This window comes from Phocoena sinus, chromosome 2 (assembly GCF_008692025.1).
Source record: "Phocoena sinus isolate mPhoSin1 chromosome 2, mPhoSin1.pri, whole genome shotgun sequence".
Lineage (NCBI taxonomy): Eukaryota > Metazoa > Chordata > Mammalia > Artiodactyla > Phocoenidae > Phocoena > Phocoena sinus.
In genome coordinates, this window is record NC_045764.1 from 8,792,363 (window position 1) to 8,810,424 (window position 18,062).

Consider the following 18,062-nt stretch of genomic DNA (forward strand, 5'->3'; position numbering starts at 1 on the left):
TTTGGAAGGAAAAATGTTCTAAAATTATAATGTGGTAAAGGCTACATAACTCTGTGAATATTCTAAAAAAAAAAATTGAAACGTACACTTCAAATGGATGAATTGTATGGTATCTTAATTATATCTCAATAAAACTGTTAAAAAAGCTTCCCTAGTGGCGCAGTGGTTGAGAATCTGCCTGCTAATGCAGGGGACACGGGTTTGAGCCCTGGTTTGGGATGATCCCACATGCCACGGAGCAACTAGGCCCGTGAGCCACAACTACTGAGGCTGCGTGTCTGGAGCCTGTGCTCCGCAACAAGAGAGGCCACGATAGTGAGAGGCCTGAGCACCGCGATGAAGAGTGGCCCCTGCTTGCCACAACTAGAGAAAGCCCTCGCACAGAAACGAAGACACAACACGGCAAAAATAAATTAATTAATTAATAAACTCCTACCCCCAATATCTTCTTAAAAAAAAAAAAAAGCAATGTATGCATATTTCGCGTTGCCTATTTCATACCTTTCTTTGGCTTCCTTGAGGGCAAGTTCAAGTCTCTCCACCTTCTGGTTTCCTTCCCTTAGACAAAGCAGGAGCTGGCTCACAGTTAATTCCTCAAATTCCAAATAATTCCTGGCACCTTCTGCAGATTTGCTCCTATATCAGGACAGCATAAAGGTTAAAAGGTTTTCATGAGAAAACAAAAATGTCAGAGTCTACGAATATTACTGGAACCAGTTTAAAGGAACTGCTTTCCAGAATATTCTCTAGTTAATTCTCATTTACAGATCAAGCACAGCTGGCCCGGTGACCACCAGTGCCTCACTCCTCCATGCTTTCCAGGGAAGGAGTGGGGACTGATGGGTAGGCTCGATTTCCACTGCACGTGCTCACTTCCTCCAAATGGTCACCACGTCCACGGCACCAGACCACAGGACCCACCGAAACAGTGGGGCAGAGGTAGCCCTGGTTTTTGGTGTCCGGCTTTCCTAGAGGACTAACCTCCAGGAAGACCACAGTCATACAAAGGGCACAAGCATGTGTGCTGCCCATGGTGACACGCAGACCACCGGCATTTCTCCAACTCGACCGAAACCACCACGTTCTCTAGTCAAGAGAAGAAAATCATTTTTGTTTCTGGTTTCAAACAGTTAGAGCAGAGAAATGTAGGCACTGTTGGCACGTCAAATATTTTTCTTGATTTCCAACTCAGATTAAATCAAGAGGCAGTTCAATGATGAAGAAAACCACAACGAGCACTGCAGCAACTAAACATTCTGGACAACTATGCTGAAGCCAACGGCAGCTGCTCTTTCACTAACCTACTCAAGGTCACACATCTAACAAAAAGCTAGGATTCAATCCCAGTTCCTGTTGCCAAAGCTCAAACTCTGAACCTAGAAATCCATCTCTGACTCCTTAAAATACTTTCAAACAGGGTAAGGAAGCTGTTATTAAAAAATAGCTGTGTGGGGACTTCCCTGGTGGTCCAGTGGTAAAGAATCAGCCTTACAATGCAGGGGATGCGGGTTCGATCCCTGGTCGGGGAACTAAGATCCCACATGGCATGGGGCAACTAAGCCTGTGCACCACAACTGCTGAGCTGGCGCGCCTCAACCAGAGCCCGCCTGCCGCAAACTACAGAGCCCAAGTGCTCTGGACCTGCGCCACAACTACAGAGCTCACACGCCCTAGAGCCTGCGCGCCACAACTAGAGAAGAGAAAACCCACACGCCACAACTAGAGAGAAGCCCACGCACCGCAACAAAGAGTAGCCCCCGCTCGCTGCAACTAGAGAAAGCCTGCGCGCAGCAACAAAGACCCAGTGCAGACAAAGATAAATAAATATAAATAAATAATTTTTTTAAAAAAAAGCAATAGGGGAAAGGGGGAAGCTGAGGAATTTCTAACTAAAAAAGGGAGTAACTTTCATTTCTGCCAACTGCGCTGTTTGATGAAAAAATATTATCTAATCCTGATTTTCTCCCTTATGCTTGGGAGCATAACTGAAAAAAAAATAACCCACTTTTATGTTTTATAAGTACATTCATCAAGTTATAGAAAAAAGATACTAAAAGCCTATGAGGGAAGAGATCCTTAGGGAAATTTTCAGATAACTCTTCTTAAGCAGAGTCATGCAGTAGGAACCTGCTTACAGAGGATGAGCTGACAGCGCATTCTGGGTCAGAGCTGCTTGCAAGAGACTCAGGTGCCCAGTTCCCCTGCCGTCTCCTCCTCAAGGTCCCCCCACCTCTTAAGATGTCGGCTTCCTAATATCTACTTGTCACAAGTCTACTTGCAATTCCCCAGGTAAGATATCTGGGCACTTTCAAAAAACAGCCACCGTCGCTCAGAGCAACAACAGTCATTGCTATGGAAGATTATCCTGAACTAGTCACCTTGGCTTGTACTCGGGAATGAACAGGGAAGACAAAATGGAAACTTCCCCCTTATCAGCTGGGCAGCCTGGTCCGGATCAGACTGCACTGGTAAACAAATCAGGAAACATGGGTCTCTTAACTGAGAAGAAGCTTGTTTTCACTGCCCATCTGATGGAGATGAAACACCTCTACACAGAGTGGTGAGGGGTCAGTTCACCGACAAAGGCACCAAACATAGTTTTTCTTCTCCACCAGTTTGGGCTGCAACATTAAATAGCAATTCAAATGGAACATTCTTGAAAGGTCCCGGTATAAATTAATAAGTGGCTTTTTCAGCCCACCATGTTTGGCCTCCCAGGGGAGAGCTGAAAGTGACAAGACTGCCCAGCGTGTCTGTCTGAAAGCCCTAGTCTGTCTTCACATACGTGTCAATGGAATCAGTTCTTGTGGGCCCAGGACTTGGCTTGATTTCTTTCGTTGCCACATCTGCTTCTCCCTCCTGTAAAAGCAGAAATGAAAGGGATTTAACATAGTATGTCTGCAAGACAAATTCCTTATCAAAAGAGAAAAAGGCAAAAGAGCAGGAATCTGGATGACATACAACCCAAGGAACCTATCAAACGTGGAAATGTGAGATGTTTAAATTCGGTCACTCAAATGTAATGGAAATTTACCCTTCCCTCAACCTGCACTCCCCATCAGGACTATAAACATCCAGGCGAAGACGAGAAGGTCAAGAAGGTCGGGCTCCTCTCATTCAGCAGTCAACCTGACCGCCAGCACAGGAAAGCTTATCTTCTCTTTCTCCTTGGCAGTTCCCTTCTCCCCGACCAGATTAAGGTCACACAGAGCTAGTGACAGTTCCACATACCTTTCCCACACAGTCCTTTAACATGCAAAATGTTAGGACTTGCTGAAGCCACGTTGAAGAGAAGGCTGTTTTCTGTGGGCAAGGCTCACAAGCATAGGTTAGCTCCTATTAGAAATCTGTATGCATGTCGGGCCACTTAGGGAACAGGAAGACTAAGACACTTAAATGATTTGAAAGACGTTTCTTTTTCTTTTTCTTTTTTTAAATATTTATTTATTTATTTGGCTGCGTCGGGTCTTAGTTGAGGCATGCGGGATCTTTCGTTGCAGCGTACGGGCTTCTCTCTAGTTGTGGCACGTGGGCTTCATTGCCCTGCAGCATGTGGGATCTTAGGTCCCTGACCAGGAAACAAACCGGCATCCCCGGCATTGGAAGGCAGATTCTTAACCACTGGACCACCAGGGAAGTCCCTTGAAAGACATTTCTATTCCAGTGAGCTAGCAGAAAGATCTTCCAAAAATACAGAGATGGTTCTAGACAATTCTGTGTGTGCACACCGTTCCTAAATCTTGGGCAGTGTTTTTCTGTTCACAGAAGCAAGGCAAGAAAAACATGTTGACACTAGAAATAACTGTCACTCATCAGTGAGGGAGAATATTATGCTAACCATTCATCCCAAAGAAAGAAGCCTCATTTGGAAACTTCTGATACGCTCCTTGGGCTTCCTGAATTTTATCAGCTATCTGCAGAAGGTTAACGCTCTTTGATCAACGCTGTGTCTTCATAATCTTTGCTCACTTGCAGAAAGAGTCCTCTGACTTTAGTGTACTTCCTGATTAGTATTTTACTTCGCTTGACTTCAGCCCCTATTCATCGAAAATTTATGAGGGGCGTGGGTGGTAGGGCTAGTAAGAGCCATTTTGCAACTCTGTTCACCTTGTGCACGGCAAATAAATGAGAAGGTAAAGTCGCACTCGACCATTTCAGACACATCCATTAGTTATTAAGCTTTCGTAAGGTGCCCCTCACCCCGCCCCACTCCCACTTACCTACAAAGTCGAGTTTTCTTTTTCAGAGACACAGGTAACCTCTCTGCCTGTATCAGACGTGTACTCCGACAACGCCGGAGTGACTGTGCGTGTGAGGGAGGATTTTCTCCTCCTGTGCTTGTCTCCCTCACCCTGTATGCAGTTTTTTTCTAGTAGCAGAGGAGAGGTCCCTCTGGGCTTCACTTACCTTCTGTACTCTTTAGCAGGACTGCCTGCACGCCAGCTACCCTGACACGTGCTTCCCACCAGGGATGGGCTGGCACGTGCTGCCTCGCCCAGCTCGCATCATTTGGGGTTGCACATAAATGCCAGTTAGACCACCCTGCCTTCAAACCCTGTTCTCGGGGGTTCCCTAGCAGCTGCCGTTAGAGCGGAGGGACAAGCCAGGGTATTCCCTGAGGGTACAACCAGAGCCGCTCTGCTCTTTCTTTTCTCCACTTCTTAGTTTTACTGTATCAACGTTCCTCGTAAGACTTTGCTTGAAAAGAGGGCTCTGTTATTAGTAAGTGTTTTAAAGCCTTTTGATTTTACCACATCTGATCACAACTCCGCTTACCTAAGTGAAATGCTGAACACAGCTTTGAGGCCTGGGCTGAAAAAGTTTATGCCTTTTTTTTCTTTTTAGGTCAGTCACATAAATTTGTCAGGACACACTGGAAGAAAAAGGACTATCTCTTGTCAGGACATACTGGAAGAAAAAGGACTATCTCTTTGGTCATAAAAGGTAATCAGTATTTTCCATTTCAGCTATGATAGCCACAAGCATTATGTTATACATTTACATTGACTACGCTGAAGTTTCCCCACTATCTGGCTACCTCATGTTGAAAGGAAATGGTGGTATTTGTAGCAGCTGTCCAGGTGAGGTTTTTGTAACTTGCTTAAAAACAAAACCCAAACCAACACACTTACAGCCATCCTGATTTCAACAAAGGAGTCTTCGGAGGGGCCACCTGAGTTCAGCTTGAGTTGTAATTCAGACACGATTCCCAGCAGATCGACCTTTTCAGCTTGAAGGCGTGCCACCTGGGTCTTCAGCTGTTCCACTTCCGGTTCTGCTTCTGCCTTGGGGACCTTGGGGACGAGGAGCAAAGTGAATTAATGAATCACGCTAGGGACTTGGCCATCAAACTCGAGTGTCTCCATACCCACTGGCAAGACAGCTATGCTTTACAGTAGGATATTCTAGCTTATCCGTAGCAATTTATTTTGACATGCCAATTAAAATGGAAAAGCTTACATTATTTTATCACCTGCAAATAATTGGAAGTTAAAATAACCTCATGACAAGAAAGGCTTCCTCAGCATGCTGAAATAATCTGATGCCATGAAAATAACCAGCCAGACTTTGGCGATGGCAGACTTGTAACTTCTAGTCCAAAATTCCACAAAGAACTGCCACAACTCAACCTATTGCCTTTTTTTTCCCCCCTACAGATGCATACCCACCCCCACTCTCCCCATTCTTGTCATGTCTACTCAGAAGCCAAAGCACCAAGGGCATAATGTTATAGTAATGACAAAACACAACGAAAGGTCCACAATCCTCCCAGGTATGCAGTCTGGTTGCTACAGTACTCTATGCTCATGTTTTAAGGTTGCTAAAAATAAGTCTGGTGAGAAATAAGAAAACTGAAAATTCACAGGCTGGTACCAAGGGTCTGCCTCTATAAACATTAATAGTAAACATTAATATTTCCCTGAGTACCTGCTGTGTTCATCCTGTTGCAGTTACTACATATGACAAAGTCATAAGAGAAAGAGCCTGTTGACATGTGGTGTTTTTACTTGGGAGAAGGGAGAGCAGATTCTAGTCCACACTCTGCTAATCAGAGCATGTGTCACCTTGAGCAGATTCACTCAATGTCTTGGCTTCAGTTTTCTCAGCTCAGAAAGAAAGACGTGGTACCACGTGGTCTCTGTGGCCTCTTCCAGTCGTGACCTTCTTAGCCTCTCTGATTTCTTCCCTCACTGCTCTTATGGACATGGTGCCACCAGAAACACATACACTTGAGATTACCAGAGGATTGCAACACACAGAAAATTCATACACACACACACACACACACACACACACACACACACACACCCCCTATGACAGATCTCCTAAGGAATGGTAAACAGGCCCAAAGGCTTATAGTAAAACCAAAAAATTATCAGAAAGGCTTGTGCACGGACCATAAACCAGCTAGTCCATGAAGTGTTAAGAAGAGAGGGCTTGGTAGTGATTGGCAGCATGGAAGTGCCCCTCACACCAGTGGAACCATGCTCTGCCTTCATTTGGACCATTCTCTTGCTAGGAAACTCCCACAGGCGTTACAAAAAGCAACACATTGTAAAACCGAAGGGTTAGGTCTGTAAGGACAGGTTCGAAGCCTGTGCAGTCTCTCCTGGTAATGACTCAGAGCAAAGAAATGTATATTTAAAGGCATGAAAACATAAAAGAAAATGTACCGCCTAGCCTGGTACTAGGAAGCAGGCGGGCAAGGGCAAGACTATGCCCTGTGAGGGATTTTCACATCCACCCTCTTGCCCTCCCTGAGTACACTGTGAAGAATGGACTATTAAGGAAGGAAATAAGAGTTTTAAACAAGGGTCTGAGGACCAGGGATATAAGGCCATGACTCTAGAATCTCAGATGTCAGGTTAATTTTCTTCTTTGCAACTGTGCGGATCTCTTAACTATGCTGGGGAAATTATGGATCCGCTTATTTGGCTATAAAGCACCTTGTGAGGTGACACTTTAAATTTCTCTTCATTTCACTTGTTAAGGCTCTGTCCATCGTCTTCCCGGACTAAACTTCCAGGGCTTATTCTCTGGATCTCAAGCCCAGCTCCATTATTTATTATGTCTTTCATCAGTTTTGAGCACTTAGCACTGATTAGCTTTTGTGACACAACAATTTCTCTGTCGTTTTCTGTGCCTGTATTGTCCTGGAAATGTGCCCAGGATGATATGCCATTTTATAATCCAAAAACAAGAGTCTATCTAATGACCTTTGCCTGGCCATCTGTAGTTAAAAGTTAAAAAGTACTCTTTAGAGATCATTATGATGTATAATTCAGTGAAACTGGATAGAACCAGTAATGCCTCGGACTCACCCTAAAGATCAGAGGCACATTTCCAAAGGAAATTCCCTGCTCCCTTCCCTTGTGTGACACAGACCACAGGAGAGGCCCTGATGGCTTGTGGGGGTGGGTGAGTGGGGAGGAGGGGCGCATCCTGCAGAAGCAGCAGCAAAGATGGACCAGCATGAGTGAGGAAAATCTGAGGCCTTGAGAGCTTTAGTAAATCAGGAAGATGAGGGCCTAAATTAAAAACAACTGGGCTTCCCTGGTGGTGCAGTGGTTAAGGATCCGCCTGCCAATGCAGGGGACATGAGTTTGAGCCCCAGTCTGGGAATATCCCACATGCCGCGGAGCAACTAAGCCCATGCGTCACAACTGCTGAGCCCATGTGCCACAACTACTGAGCCTGTGCTCTAGAGCCTGCGAGCCACAACTACTGAGCCTGCGCTCCAGAGCCCATGAGCCACAACTACTGAGCCCGCGTGCCTAGAGCCCGTGCTCTGCAACAAGAGAAGCCACTGCAATGAGAAGCCCATTGCACTGCCCCCGCTCACCGCAATTAGAGAAAGCCCGCACGTAGCAACGAAGACCCAGTGCAGCCAAAAATAAATAAATAAATTAAAAAAAAATTTTTTTTTAAACCAAAAAACAACAACAACACAAGTGGTCCAGGAGACAAACATTACAGAAGAGGCAGGGGGGGCAAGGGGTGGGCCTGGGAGGTACAGTTTGGGGGGATACAGCTGATGACCAAGGGTTTTTAAGAGTCCTAAACGTCCCTTTGTCCCAAGGACTCATTTCTGAGTCCTGCTTGTAGTTTGCTTCAGCTGATCGTCTGCATTGAAAGAAGCTGTCCAGAGCTCCAGCTTCTGATCTCAACTTCTTCCAATACTGGGACCTTTTTGGAAAACCTACAGGCAGACTATCTCAGGCAGACAAACTGCTTCTGGAAGCTTCCTTTTTGGCTTCAAAGTGCTGGGCCCCCGCAGGCTGAAGCCAACTGTCAGCCCACATCCCAAAAGCCAAGGGAGGAAAACAAAGTGAGATATTTTCTTCCAGCAAGTAGAAAATTACCCATATATCCCAGTGATCATTTCTTCAGAGTATTCTACCTCAAAAATATTTAGACAATGAGAGGTTTCGCCCAAAGAAGTGACTTAATGCCCTTTGAACTGTAAGACAAACTGAAGCATCAGACATGATAAATCTTATCAACAATGAAACATTCGCAATGCAAATACAAATTTATTAAAGCTGAATGTTTTCATTGTCCCATGAGCAGGAGTTGATAAGTAAGGTCATTGATATAAACTATGATATTTTTCTAAACAACTTTTCATTCTTTAGATTATTCCATATTTCTCTTTTCCTTATTTTATTTCTTTGTTCGTATTCTTTACCTATTTAAGAAATTAGACATCAACAAAGTTCAAGGTAAAGTCTCAAGAAAAATCACTGATGAAGGGAGGGATAAATGAGGAGTATGGAATTGAAAGATACAAACTACTTCCTGTAATAAACCATGATGGAAAAGAAAAAAATAAGGGAACAGATACAAACTACTGTACATAAAATAGATAAGCAACAAGGATTTACTGTTTAGCACATGGAACTATACTATGTATCTCGTAATAACCTATAATGGAAAATAAACTGAAAAAAATTTATATAACTGAATCACTTTGCTGCATACCTGAACTAACACAATATTGTAAATGAACTGAAAAAAAAAAAAGGAAAGAAAATCACTGATATCCAAGAATTAACCTAGTGTTCCATCCTCCCTAAAGCTGATAAGCTCTAGGTTTGGAAGAAAATGAACTGCAGATGTCCATCTAAACAAATAATACCCAGTGAGCCTTAGAATATGGGCAGAGGCTTCAAATGTGCTCTGATTTTCTTTTTCACTCACATCTTTGATACTCGTTCTCAGGTGTGAGCACACCTCTTGGGTTCTTTGGGTCAGTGGAAATGTGGCAACCCTCATATCACATGACATTTGTCAAACCAGTTTTCAGAAGTAAATGTAAAACATAAAGCGAGGAATCTATTTTAGACGGAGAGAAAGGACAAGGTCAATGAGTAAAAATTCTGAGTGATAGATTTTTAAAGTGTAATTCTACATCAAAGACATAAACTAATGACTAACACTTGGATGGTTCTAGGCAGAGGTCCTTCTGTACCATCTATAATGAATACAAAATACTGACTTATAACCGTAACACTCTTTTGACTATAATCAATATGGTCAAAGCTTTACCCATTTCTTTCCTTCACCAGAGATTATACATGACCCTTAAAATTGTAACCAATCTTCTCATCAAGCACGCTTCTTTCAAGATAATGCAAAGCACCCATCTAGCCTGCACCGTGAAAGGTTCTGATCTAGAAGTCTGGTCAAGTAAGACTGCACTACAAATATGAACAGAATAAAATCACAAGTGGTCAGTCTGCTCACCTCGAATGACCTTTCAGTTTTCCCTTTTAGTTTTCCGAGGTCCTGCTTCAGTTTTTCATTTTCAAGACTCAGTGCCGTTAGGCGCTCTTTGGCTTCTTTGCTCTGGGTCTCAAAAAAAAGGCGTTCTTCCCTCTGCTTTTCTGTCCAGGCTGAAAGCTCCTCAAATCGCCCTTTCATAGCTTGATTGTTCAGCTTCATGGCTTCTGCATGGGGTGCAGAGGGAGAGTGTCACACCAGGGGACTGGACTTGGGGTCATGAATGGAACCTGCCTGGGCCCCAGGGTCAGCCGGAAAGACTGCAAAGCAAGATGAGTGAGTGGTTTCTGCTTTCAGACAGGACTAGCAGAGTCTAATGTCATCTCTAGTCCTGAAGAGTCTCAAGAAAATAAAATTGATTTTATTGACATTATAACAAAATGTCTATTAATAACTACATAGACTGAGGTCCATCACTCCTGGATTCGAACACTGGTTCTCCCAAAAACCATGGCTGGAGATATTAGAATGCTTTCTTTTAAGGTAATATTTAGGACTAACTCTGTAATAATAGCAGCCTTGTTTTCTTTTTCCTTTTAAATGGGCTAAATGTCATTATGCCATTTCCCAGAGAGGCATACTTTTTATTTTTACCTGTATCCAAAAGTAAACAATGGAAGCAGCTTTAGCCTTACTCAAAGCTAATTCTGTGCTCTTTCTTCCCCCAGGGAACCAGGCACAGGGAAAGGGATTCACGTACAAGCTATTACCAAAGGATGGCATTCCCGAAGGCCCAGCGGGAATGAGGAAACACGGGGCCGGTGCTGCTCACCTTTCAGCTGATGGTTCTCGGTTAGAAGCTCTCTCATCTGCTGCAGCAGCTCATGCGGGGTGAACGTGTCCAGGTTCGGGTGAGCCAGACCGGGGGGTCCATTTCCTGTGGTTTCGTTGGGGCTGTCCCCCTTTTCAGTCAGGCAGCTAACTGGTTGGTGGGACATGGCAGCAGTTCCTATGGAAAAGTCACAAACCAAAACTATAACTGTTCCCCTCTGCGTGGCGTCCTCACGAGTCCCACAAGCCCATGTGCAAGTGCTAATAAGTATTCTACAAGGTGCTTTCTCTCCCATTATATTTATATATATATATATTTTTTTTTTCTTTTGCGGTACGCGGGCCTCTCACTGTCGTGGCCTCTCCCGTTGCGGAGCACAGGCTCCAGACGCGCAGGCTCAGCGGCCATGGCTCACGGGCCCAGCCGCTCCGCGGCACGTGGGATCTTCCCGGACCGGGGCACGAACCCACGTCCCCTGCATCAGCAGGTGGACTCTCAACCGCTGCGCCACCAGGGAAGCCCTCTCCCATTATATTTTGAACAATCCTGATTCTTCCTTTTTAAACAAAAAAGGTACATCCTAGCTTCAGTTTGTATGTCTGTGTATAAGGGTGTATAAAGGGGTACAGCGAGGAGACGCGGGCTAGAGGAGGGAGAGATGGACATGATATCATGATGATCAGAATCGTACCGTGGCGAGTTCAAGAGGCTTTCCATATATACATTTGTAGATGTTGGCAAAGTATTATTAAATGGATTTTTCCCCAGAAAAATCTTTAAGCTCAAATCTTCCTATTTTGGGTGAAATTGTATGGTATGTGAATTATATCTCAATAATTAATTGTTACAAAATCTCCATATTTTATTTCTTGTATATTTGGCTGAGAGGAAAGGGAGAACTAACATATTTCCAATGCTTACTATGCTCTTGATCACCGCACCAGACTGTCAGTTTCTAATCCTCACTAAAACTCAACTAGACGGCTATTTTCCTGGTGACAGAGCTGAGTTCACAGAGGTTTTATAGCTCATCCAAGGTCACTCAATGAAGGGCACAACCGAGCATTAAGGATGATTCCAAAGCCCAGCCCTGTCATACGGTGAAGGCAGCACTGAATACTTAGGCTTCCATAGTCGATACTTTTGCAAAGCGTTCTAAAAGACTACGAAAATCTTGCTTAGTTGTTGCGTATTCTGAGAATATTTTAAGCATACCACTGTATTTGTCGAGGGGTCAGTGTAGCCATAAATAAGATAGACGGGTGTATCCCAACTGTGCTTCTGTATGGCCTACCACCTGGGCAAACACAGAAATCAAATGCTGTGGGCAAACATTTTCCTTTACACGTTTCACAAAGATGATGATATACCTTTTCACGAGGAATTGCAGAGTTACGGCATCAGTCACTGGAAGCTGAGGAGAGAGAAGTGCTCTCTGATCTATTGCTGTATAACCTCTGGGTGTGCTCTATAGATAAACGTGGAAGGCGGGCCCATTCACCTCGCCCAGAGTTCAGATTCCACTTCACCCATCCATTGCACACTGCCAGAAATCTTAAAGAAATAACCAAGGCTGCCGGAAGGATTTTTTCTTCTTACTTCTTAGCAATAACAGTCAATGAATTGCTTACAAACAAGTTACTAACAAATTTTCACTGCGTCCAAAGAACCTCGTCCCTGTAAGAAGTTCCCACGTGTGCCGACAGAACCTGCCACTGCCGAAAGGAGGGCAGAGTACAAATGACTATCTCTCTAAGAGGCTGCAAGGGAAGCTTCAGTTATGGTTTTTGTTGCTAAGTCCCTGTGCATGTTAGGGCAGAAGCTGGGCAAACCACCATGTATTAATGCCCGTATATTAATGCACCAAACCCTTGGGGTGCAGAGCGGTGCTTCTTTCCCACTCTGGCAGGAGGCAATCCTTGGCTCTCTGGAGGTCTCCTGGAACTGAGAGCCTGGTGACCTGCTTTTGGTCTAAAGGACCTGTAAGGTGAGCTGGGACGAAGTGAGAGAGCGGCATGGACTTACAAATACTAGCAAATGTAAAATAGCTAGTGGGAAGCAGCCGCATAGCACAGGGAGATCAGCTCGGTGCTTTGTGACCACCCAGAGGGGTGGGATAGGGAGGGTGGGAGGGAGACACAAGAGGGAGCAGATATGGGGATATATGTATATGTATAGCTGATTCACTTTGTTATACAGCAGAAACTAACACACCACTGTAAAGCAATTATACTCCAATAAAGATGTTAAAAAAATAAATAAAATAAAGGGCCTGTAGGAAATCAGAGACAGTGCTGCTACTGAGGGGACAGCCGGCCCCCAGCACTGTGGCCTGTGTGATTCCTCTAGAGCAGCTGGCACAGGAAAGGCATCCTCATGGAATTCTTTAATGAGGATGGCAATTCTATGAAGTGAAAAACACGGATAAAGCATTTTGAGCCTTTTGAAAGCATCTGTGTTTTACCTATCCTGATTCATTTAGAAAGAGGTACACTGCTAAAGTGTGCTATCTCTTAGCATTAGGTGACCAGAATAGACTGCTTTTGTTTTCCCCAATAAAATAATTTGGATTATTTTGCATAAAATAATTTGGATAAAGCCAGTTTCTGACTTTCCATAAAACTCATTTTTGCATAGTACTATGTTGGCACTAAAATTTCATAAAACTGGGTTTTTACTAAATAACAGTGCTCCTATCTATTTTGCAAAGAATACTAAAATTCTAAGTAACTGACAAAGATAAAATCCTTGTAACGTGTGTCATTCACTTGTCAATATTAAATTTCCTCAGGTATTCAAGGATTAGACTATACTTTGGAGACATTTAACAGATTTGTTTTTAAAGTATCTAAAGCAGAGGGAGGGAAGAGTAGGGGAAGGGGGAGGGGAGAGAAGGGAAGGGGGAGGGGATAGAAGGGAAGGGGGAGGGGAGAAAAGAGACTGTTCCTTCTGATATTTTTCCTCCTTGACTTTCCGTTATATCTCCACCAAGACTTGAGGCACAACTGTAACCGTTAAAACCGATTCTCCTTATCAACTTTTTCTGGTTGCCCAGATTTTATAAGGACATGAGAGAAAAAAAAAAACCGGGTTATGCTGAGGGAGACACTAGAAAAATAAACCGGGTGCCACTAACCAGACACGTGACCTTGAGAACTCATCTGACCTCTGTGATGATTTACTGACTTGCCTAGCAAATGATGATCACTATAGCTGCTTTCAGCTCAAAAGCCCTATGAAAAGTATTAAGCTTCTAGCAAGATCCCAGTCCAACCCGCACTGTCCAGCACGTACACCCCAGCACCCTCACGGCCATGCTGCCCTCTGTCACTCATACATACGCCCGTCCTGATTATAGTGAGCTCTTTGCTACGCAGCATTGTTAGGAAAACTATTTGGTAATTCAAATGTCATAGTATGTAAGAAGTTAACATAAATGCCAAACATAAGCACATAAATACTTATAAACAAAATTTTACTAAAAGCAATTTATTTTTGGTGACTCAAAATGCACTTTATGATTTTAGAATATTTGGGGGGCGTCCTTACAACCTATCACAGTACAGTGTGTATATGAGATGTCTACTGGTAGAATGCCAGTTAGAGAAAGCTGAATTCTCTAAATGTTTAGCATCACCTTGAAATATTTTCAATTGAGAAAATGCAGAGATGTATTATAAATCCTTGCACACATCCTCAAAGGTTATGAACTAAGGAACTAAGCCATTTACTCCAAGATTCTGTCTAATAACAGAATTTCTCATAAAAATCCAACCAATGATCAGAAATGCATCATTTCCAAACAAAGGTGTTTTATTTTTAACTACAGAAGGGTGAATTAATTTAGCACAGGATTTGTCAAGATTTCACCAATGAGGAAAAATAGGAATCACCTGGAAGGTGGAAGATCAAAAGCAAAATCTCCTAGATTTTATTCCTGGATCTGCTATTCAAATTCCTGATTATAATTATTGTTCTTAATTCCAGAGGTCAAGTAATTACAGCAGTGACTTGACTTTGTAGGCAGGAGCTTAAATCTTGTTTCTGAGTTGGCCTTAAAAATGACCCAGCCGAACTTATTCAATGCAGGAATGTCCTGTCCGGTTTCCATGGCAGATGGTCATATAGACCAGGCTCGAATGACTTCAATGACAGAAAAAATGAGCACATGACCTTAGCAGGCAACTGCCCATTCTATTCCAGGATGGCTCTGACTGCCAGAAAGCTGTTTTGTATCCAACAGAAATCTGCCTTATACTGACTTCTCTCCATTGGTCGTTGGACCATCAAGAATAATACAGAATAAACCCAGGTCCTTACTCTGGTGTGGCTGATTCTCTGAACCTGCGGATTAAGTATTCACAGGTTCAATCTCCACATGGATAAATTAGTTTTAAACAGTGAAAACCTATTTCCTGATCAGAGACAATTGCTGGCTATTGGCAAATCCTGGTTTGGGTTTTCAAGGGGATTGAGTAACATTCCAAGATTGCATCAACTAAACTCATCACCATCCTGGAAAAAGAACTCAAAGTACGTATCCTATTAAGGGGGTAAAAGAAGACTTTTATGCCAGAAGTGGTACTCTGACTTTCGTAAGTGCAAACATACAGAAAATGGAAATAGACAGCCTCATCACCCAAGGCAGGAACCTGAGAGTTATGCTTGATTCTTCCTATTTGCTCTTCCCCCAAGTCTAATGGGTCACCGAGTCCTGTCACTCCCACCTCCTCTCAATCCCCATCAGCTTAGGTCAGGCTCTTCTTGTCTTGTCTGGCCCACAGAGTATGAGACTTTTGTCTGTTTTGTCCACTGCCGTGTCCCTAGCACCTAGAACATTACCCGACATATATGGGGGTTCAACAAATACTTGCTGAATGAATTTGCATAGCTTCCTCCATGGCTAGACTCATCTCCTTCCATTGCAGCCCCACTACCTCCATGGTTTCTTTCCTAATACTAGGGCATCCCCCTGCTTAAACCCCTCCCACACAGACAGAGCTCCAGCTCCCGAGCAAGACAAACATGGCCTTTCAGGGACCGGCCCCCACTTACCCAGCAGTATCATCTCCTGTCACCAATGCCACTCATGCCGGAGGTACATTAAAGAGCTCACAGTTCTTGGCCACCTTTTGCTTTTCTACCCTTCCCCGAGATGCCCGGATCTGCTTTTACCCTGGCAAACTCCCACTGGACAGTTCAATGCCAGCTCGAACAGATGTCCTGTGTAAAATGACCTGTTCTTTCCTCTGAGCACCCAACAGTGCTTTGTGTGTTCCACCCCCTTGGTCCTTTTATGTAAAGTACTGTGATCACACCATGCCAGTCAATGTTCCCATCAAACCTAAGTCAAGGTCTCTATTTTATTCTTTCTGCAGACTGGCACACTGAGAGCAGGCTCTCAGGAAATGTCTGCTGAAATGAAATGAAGCTATAGTGTAAGAGGTAAAGTCATACACTTGTAAAACACAAACCTGACATACTAGTATTATGAGTTTTTCTACAGTTCAGTGGCACTCATTTCCAGATTCTTGAACTCAACTTATTTTGAAAATTAGTACCACTTTTAAAATATCACTACAAAGGTATCTGAATGTCATTTCATAACACATATTCTATTACTCAACCCACATAATAGGTCAAAGTGAAAACAAGAACTTTCAGTATAATTTTTTTCTTTCTCAGTGAAACAGATTTTATTTTCAAAACACAGAGTTTAATTTTTTCCTTTTCCTTTGGATTTACTATTCCATAGATTCCAAAGAACATATCACACAGTCCAAGTCTTTATAAAATTCAGAGAAAAGAAAAACTAAAATTGGCCCAGTAGAAGAACTGGCCAATCACCCGGAAGACTAATTACTGTCCTCTCTACAGGCTACATTTCGACTAGTCTTGCCCAGGGCATTACGGGGCAGTCCCTGGACTGGCCTCTGCTACTGAACCTCCCCAGCCCACTCCAAACTGGGCATATCCTGGGCGGGGTGGCCAGGTCCCCCTAGCTCTTCTCTCCTTCCGGCAAAGAGCAAGGGTGAGGGGTTCTTCTGTTAACAGTGCGTTTGCTTAACCAGATCCCAGGCTTTTGATGTTTTAAGTTTCGGTTTTCCGTTTCATCCTTAAGCAGTGCTGTGGCATATAATTTCCATACAGCAGTCTTCCTGGTGGAGGAAGGAGGCTAGACGGAACCTGGGTTACATTTTCTCTTAGCGATGCTCACTGCTTGCAGCTTACACGATAGAAACAATCCCTTTGGGGTTCTCGGCCTCATCACATATTCATATTCTCTATGTATCTATAAACACACACAAACACATACATACATACATGCCCTCCTAGACACAACGGTTTATGAAGATTCTTTTCAGCTGTTCAGTAATACCGCCACCTTAGAGAGCGGTCACCGGTTCTTCAGTGTCCTGGGCCATCTCGTAAAGCTAGAGTAGTTTGCACGTCTTCCAAAGGTGTGTCCTTAACCCCTTCCCTTATAATGAGGAACTGGCTGTACAATCATTCCCAACCTGCGGAAGGATGTCAGCCTCAGACCACCTTCATGACCTACAGGGGAAGGCACCTGCGGCCAGCCTGGAGGGTAAAAAAGGGGGAAGGGGCGCTTTGGGCTGGACGCCCCCGCTGCCCTTCCGCACCAGGTCAGGATCGCCAGGGCCCGGAAACCCTCCCAGCGAGCTCAGCCGTCCCACCCGAGGGGACGCCCCACCCTCTCCACCCACGTCCCTACTGGCTCCGGGTCGCAGGGAAGGCGGCTACGGGAACCGCTTCCAGGGCAGAGAGGGAGCCCCTGCCCGCCCCCTGCCCCGGCTCACCCGCCGCCCGGGTTCTGGCCTCCCTCGGGGTCACTGCCTCCTCGGCATCGTTACCGCTGGGAGAGGGCTCTGGACCCGGATGCAGACGCCGACCAGGGGACCGGCCGGGGGCGGCGGCGCCGGCGGGGGCTGGGGAGCCTCTGGCGGACGCTCGGCCTCGCGACCCCACCCAGCGCTGCTCAGCTGACAGTCGCGCCAGCCTCCTCACCTCCGCCCGGGAATTTCCCGGGCCCCGCCCGCCGCAGTCCCCAGCCCAACGCCCGCCCCTCGGCAGGCCGCTCCCCCCGCAGGCCCCGCCCCAACTCTCCGCCCTGCCTGTCTCGTGGGCCAGCCCACAGCCTCCCTGCTAGCCCCGCAGTTCTCCTAGGGTCCAGGCCCGGACGCGGGTTAATGCGGGTTGCGCATTAAGCCAGTGTGACTGCCCTGACGGACGGCGTTAGAAAACACTGTTAATTAAATGGAGTGTGAGGTGTCGGTCTTCGCCGCAGGGGGTGCCTGTAGAAGTCCAGAGCCACGGGGGCCGCTGCGCCCCACCGAAAGAGGGCGACGGTCCCAGGCATCCTTGGGACGAGACCTCAACCTCTGTTAAAGGCCTTACATTTAGATAGAGTTAATTGAGCACTCACGGCTTTCCACCCGATTTTGCCCTTGAAATAGACCTTTAATTAAAAACACAAAGCCTGCCG

At 45.0% G+C, this 18,062-nt stretch overlaps 1 protein-coding gene across 8 annotated transcripts in view; it reads right to left on the bottom strand.

Moving 5' to 3' along the window:
- The window catches only part of OPTN (optineurin), a 42,451-nt gene extending 24,812 nt beyond the window's left edge, over positions 1–17,639 (bottom strand). For 2 of the 8 annotated variants that reach the window (XM_032622566.1, XM_032622562.1), the window contains exons 1-6: positions 17,377–17,639; positions 10,556–10,732; positions 9,748–9,950; positions 5,133–5,294; positions 2,786–2,859; positions 502–636 (exon numbers count right to left, since the gene is read on the bottom strand). In XM_032622566.1, coding sequence (XP_032478457.1) covers positions 502–636; positions 2,786–2,859; positions 5,133–5,294; positions 9,748–9,950; positions 10,556–10,721 — 740 coding nt within the window. In that variant the 5' untranslated portion in view covers positions 10,722–10,732; positions 17,377–17,639. Of the gene's footprint in view, positions 1–501; positions 637–2,785; positions 2,860–5,132; positions 5,295–9,747; positions 9,951–10,555; positions 10,733–11,925; positions 11,970–16,875; positions 17,277–17,376 lie in introns of those variants that run through there. The other 6 variants (XM_032622567.1, XM_032622565.1, XM_032622568.1 and 3 more) reach the window with 6 other exon arrangements.
- Positions 17,640–18,062: the final 423 nt, after the last annotated feature.